General features: G+C 30.8%; 1 protein-coding gene across 1 annotated transcript in view; it reads left to right on the forward strand.

Moving 5' to 3' along the window:
• LOC127279661 (uncharacterized) overlaps positions 1-3,991 on the forward strand; it is an 81,744-nt gene extending 77,753 nt beyond the window's left edge. Inside the window, exon 4 of the mRNA XM_051302170.1 lies at positions 2,777-3,991. Within this exon, the coding sequence (XP_051158127.1) occupies positions 2,777-3,501 (725 nt within the window). The 3' untranslated portion in view covers positions 3,502-3,991. The remainder of the gene's footprint in view (positions 1-2,776) is intronic.
• Positions 3,992-6,225: the final 2,234 nt, after the last annotated feature.

The following is a 6,225-nucleotide window of genomic DNA, read 5'->3' on the forward strand; positions in this document are numbered from 1 at the left end:
AGATAGGATTTTGGACCCGCTATTTTGAATTTTGAAAAACTAATATCATATTCGTAATCAGCGACCCCATTGTAAATAATTAATATCGGTTTTAATGTTTGATAAATAAGTTCCATTATTTCAACAAAAACTTTAACATCAAGATTTGTTAAATATAAATAGTTGCATATTCAACGTAAACTTGACTTAATACATTATTCTTGATACGTGAAACAAGTTTAATCTCCTTAAATTTGAATTATCGCGGAAAGTCGTTGTTTTACAACCACATAAGAGCACAGAAAATTAAAAGGCATCACAGTTTTCTTGTGTGCATCAAATTGATACAAGAATTAAGATCAACTCATGCAACGTTTTGATTCGATATAAGGTATCAAATTGATCCAAATATTTGGATCATTTTCAAGAAATGATCCAGAATATGGGATCATTTTTTGATACCTGAATTGGTATCAAAGTATAACTGTCATGGTTGGCATGCTCTTATTGACAAGTTTATTAATTAATTTATTCACTGCACTGAATATTCAGATATTAAAAATACTTTTATTATGAATTTTAAGAAAGAGAGAAGCGAAAACTTATAAATTGCGAGCAATTAAATAAGAAAAAATTTATTTCGAAATAAAATGAAATACACTAACCTTTATTTATATTTGAAGGGTAGAATGACAAAAGGGGTCAAGCGCCAATTTATCGAAAATGAGGTTTTTGCATAAAAAAATCAAGAAAATTCATTTACACATTTCTGTAGAAGGATTTCCTTTTTTATTGTGTATTTAAATCAGTTTTTAATAAAAATTAAATTAATAAAATAGCCTCAAATTTACTTTATTGCAACCTGATTGAAAAACAAAAGAAAGTGGTGTTCAATTTTGATCAAAAATATTATTTTTTTAGGTTTTATTTTAATATTTTATTTTAATTTTATTTTAATTAATAAAATTAATAATAATAATAATATATTTTCAATTTTAAACAATTTTAAAATCATTTTGTTATTAATTTTTAAATATTTTTATGATTATACTAAGTGAACAATTGAATTTAAAGATGAAAGTATTGCTCAATTCCAAAGCAAGCAATTAATTCGTAATTTTCTTGAAAACAAACAATTTTTTAAAGGAATTTTTTTTTCTATTCATTTCGTCGATTCCATAGAAAGAAACTAATTTTCCAGTTTTTCTTTAAACTGTATATTTTTTTTTATAATTAATGCTTAAAGAAAATGTGCGCAGTTGATATAACCTCAAGACACCACAGTTTTTTTAAATTTTATCGTTAATATGTAGGTATATTTCAACAAATTGTTGTTTATTTATTAAAACATACTAATATATCGAAACGGTTTTCTCAGTTTTTTTTTTTAAATGACCTGCAAAATTTTTAAAAATGTTTTTTTTACTTCCTGTAAAAACAGTGAATTGGCGCTTGACCCCTTTTGTCATTCTACCCTTCATTTATCACATAAGATTTAAGTTAAGATCACAATCACAACACTTGAAAATTTTTAATTATTTTTATGGTTCAAATAATTATCAATAATTTATTTATTATAAATGAACAAAATTTAAGCAATGCACGCTTGATAAATATTTCTAATACGTTGTCAATTAATGCAATTAATAATTTCCTATTACACAATATCATAATCGACATATGTGACATTTGTAAACAAACAGGGTTGGGAAACAAGAGTCCAAAATATATTCGTCCAAAGCGAATTTCAATCCTACCCAACTCTGCTTTGGACGAATATATTTTGGGCTCTTGTTTCCCAACCCTGTTTGTTTACAAATGTCATATATGTCGATTATGATATTGTGTAATAGGAAATTATTAATTGCATTAATTGACAACGCATTAGAAATATTTATCAAGCGTGCTTTGCTTAAATTTTGTTCATTTATAATAAATAAATTATTGATAATTATTTGAACCATAAAAATAATTAAAAATTTTCAAGTGTTGTAATTGTGAACTTAACTTAAATCTTATGTGATAAACATAAATAAAGGTTAGTGTATTTCATTTTATTTCGAAATAAATTTTTTCTTATTTAATTGCTCGCAATTTATAAGTTTTCGCTTCTCTCTTTCTTAAAATTCATAATAAAAGTATTTTTAATATCTTAATATTCAGTGCAGTGAATAGATTAATTAATAAACTTGTCAATAAGAGCATGCCAGCCATGACAGTTATATTTTGATACCAATTCAGGTATCAAAAAATGATCCCATATTCTGGATCATTTCTTGAAAATGATCCAAATATTTGGATCAATTTGATACCTTATATCGAATCAAAACGTTGCATTCCAAAATGATACCATCAAGTTTACAGTTTACAGCTTATTTTAATATTAAAATAAGCTGCAACGCTTATTATTTTTATCCAATTTTGCTTATTTTAATCCATTTTGGTATAAAAATAAGCAAAATTGGATTAAAATAATAAGCGTTGCAGCTTATTTTAATACCTTATAATTTTCTGTGGAACAAAATATTCAAGTATTGGGATGTCCGCTGGGGGCGTGGCTTAGCATTTTATCCTACGTTCAGTAGTACCATTTTTCACCACTATGTCTGAAAGTTACTCTGATTGGTTTAAACTGGACAAAAATTGACAAACATCCTACTTTCAAGGGTTAAAAATTTTTCCAACAGAGAGTGCTTCACAGTAACGGACATCCCAATACATCGCATATACTATTTATCGCATATATATTTTGATTAAACAAATTTTCATTGTAGAAAAAATTGTACTTTTTTTTCAGGTCAACATCAAAAGCAGATTGAATTAAACGTGGTAGGCTCTTCATCTTCTCCATTGGACCAACAGCAACAGCCTCAATCACAGTCGCAGCAGCCTCAATCCTTCTGTGGAACTGGTGGTGTTGGTACCATGATCAGTTCTTCATCCCCGAGCACAGCATCCCCATCAATACCTATTCTCTATCTATTCTGGGTGTGGGGCGTCTTCATCCCTATTTGCACTAGTCAAACAACCATCACCTGGTGTCTAGTGCTTGAAATCTTGGTGAAAGCTTTACCCACTTCCTTGGCAACTAATCATCGACATTTTCGACGTTGTATTCACTTAAGAACAAGAGATCGTGTCGCGCATCCAATAATAAAGTTTGCAATAAACGGCACAAAGGGTGTTTATCTTGCAATTTTCCGCCATGGAATGATGATGATGAAGTGTTGGTGTCGTCGTTGGTTATACTGGTGGTGGTGGTGGTCGTGGAGGTGGAAGAGCGGTGATTTGTGTTTTAGGTTAAACCAAGTGACGAATAATAATAATAATAATAATATTAATATTAATAGTAATCGTCAAAGAAAACCCAGGTGCCAGCGTTGTCCCAGAAGAAACTGTGAATTTGGATGGCAGCCTCGTCGTCGGAGGCGTCGAAAGCGACGAAAGAAACGTTTTTGTGCCTCCTGCCATCATTTTGGGTTTGATCTCGATCGATCGACCTCCTGGAGGAATCCGTCTTAAGGTCCTTATAACTAGCGTGAGAGCGTATGACGCGCGTATGTGCAATAAAACAACGAGGTCATTATAAGACCCCGTTAAATCCTCGATTGCGAGAGGATCCGACTCTGCCAAGTTTATCCTCCTGGACAAAAGGGAAAAAAAAGTGCTTTTGAAAGAGCCTTTATAAAATTATAATAACATCTGTCCAGGAGGGCTTTTCGGATAGAAATATCCAAATTGAGTCGGGAAAATACAAAAAGCTAGGCGAGATTGTATTTCTACGTTTTAAGGGAATTAACGGAAAGGTAAATTGTAAAAAAAAAAAAATAATAATGAAGAAATGGAAAAAAGAAATCCATATTTAACAAAAAAAAAAATGGGTAAATTTTAACAAAATGTGAATTAACGGTTTAAGTATGCCAGACTGAATGATTGAGAAAGAAATGTGCTTGAAAATAAATTAGATAAACAAAATAAATAGGAATGGTGACGATGCGAGTTGCAAAGCCAACGCAAATAACAATGATCACAATAATACAATAATAATGAATAATGATTATAATAATTAATTAACGAGTAAAGAAAATAATAATAACAATAACGTAATGATAAAGTAACGTTAACGTAAAGTTATAACAGCAACACAATTATTATATACATTACTTACGGTACGTGCGTACGCGCATAAGTCATTTACGGTAACGATGATATTAATTGGAGCAACATAGGTAGATAGTACGTCACGCTCGTTTAAGCAGTACTCATAAAGGGGTGATTGTAGGGGGGGAAGGGGGAGGGGGGGGTGAATGAAAGAACCTAATGAGATATACGGAGTGGAAAACACTTTACGGAGAAACCCTGCCGAGATGTGAATAGATGAACCGATACTATTATCGAGATATAATATGTGTTCGTTTAGGCATTATATACATAAATACTAGGCATACGAGATGAGAATAACGAGTATGATGTCAGTGAGAGATGAAAACGATGAGAGTGCATATAGGGAAATAACAGAAAATTCAAGGAATAATACTGAAAAATTACATTAATGGGAAATTAAAAGAAAAAAAAAAATTTTGTAGTAAACATTCTTGCCGAAAGACATATTATATATAATGGCCATCATGTGCGGTGGATAATTTTAATTGGCCAAATTGATCATTTTAGATCACATAATTATATATAAATATAAGAGACACAAGAGTCCTTTTCTGATGATCTTTTCTTATGGCACCGATTTCCTACTAAAACAACAAACAAAACAAGATATAGTTGTACGCACAATATTTGATTAAATCGCGAAGCGACAATGATCAAACGGTTAGAGAAAGATAAAAAAAAAAAAAAGAATTTTTGGATTTTATTGAATTCAGGCAAAGAATTGGTCCTCTTTACGTGTTCAAGGCATATATAAATTGTCCCTTTCTCTGTCCCTCTACACCTCATCCCTTATCTCTACTATCAAGAGTCACTATACGCACAAATTTTATCCCGATCTATAAGAAATCGCGTTTTTTACAAGACCAGTGTGTACGCTCTCTCTCTTTCTCTCTCTATCTGTCTGTCTCTCTTTCTCTCTCTTAAGTCCTAGGCTGAGGCCCTTTTTGCAGATCAATGAAATCCATCTCGAATCCGTGGATTATTGTCGCCGAAAATTTGTTATCCGAGTGACAAATAATATCAGAATGAAGTTCAATAAAAAAAAAAAGAAGTTATTTTGAAGTACGTTTGCGCACATTTACACACAGGCACGCACACGTTCATAAATTTGATATATAATAAATTTCGTTTTGGCACTAAAATATTAATATATTAATAAGTGATTTATGATTTCATGTTTTTTTTTTAAGAATTATCTGTAAAATATGATGAGATAAGTCTTTTTTGAAGATACAACCAATTGCATATAGGCTGTCCTGGTTTGATGACATTTTGGAAAAGTTGTAACACTTCTATAATGATTTTATTAGTTCGTGGCGAATGGTGTAACCATTAAACCAGAGATGGGTATGTAGAAAACCTCGAGTATAATACAAGGTATTTTACGTGTAATATACACGTATTATATATGAGTTTTCTACATGTGTATTATACATAAGGTTAATTTTGAGAAACATAACCCTAAATCTGCATGTTTCGAATTTCCAATTTTCAAAAGTTCTGATATTGCCAAAGATCGCAAAAATTAATTATCGATGCTTTGACAAAATTTAAATTATATTAGTATTTCTCTTCTAAATTGAGAACGGAAGCTAAGATAATATTATATGACTCAACTGAAAGTTCTCAATTGACCAATATTTAAATAGTTTATTTATTAATTAATATTTACCAACAATAAACCAGAAAGTAAATAACAAAAAGAGGTTATGTTGCCATTGATGTAGCTACAATGTCGAAACCCTGGTTTTTACAGTACCCATCTCTGCATCAAATAAACGCAAACGGAATAATGTGTTAGAGAAGGACAAACAATATGTCTATCCTTCCCTAACTCATTATTCCGGTTGCGTTTGCGATTACGATTCCGGTTACGTTTCTATTCTGCTCAGGCCTTCAAAGTTTACACTTTTTTTTTTTGTCAAAAAAGTTTATATAGGTTGGTTTTCATTGTCCCCAATCGCCAAAATCCCTACTACCCATTTGTCATAATTCTCGTCAACTACCGCACCCTGCTCTGGTAAAAATTTAGTGACTTTATTGTTAAAATTAAAAGTTACTAAATTTTTACTAGAGCAGGGT

The sequence above is a fragment of the Leptopilina boulardi genome, unplaced genomic scaffold, assembly GCF_019393585.1.
Source record: "Leptopilina boulardi isolate dan_hultmark-lab unplaced genomic scaffold, ZJU_Lbou_2.1 LbouV2_221, whole genome shotgun sequence".
NCBI lineage: Eukaryota > Metazoa > Arthropoda > Insecta > Hymenoptera > Figitidae > Leptopilina > Leptopilina boulardi.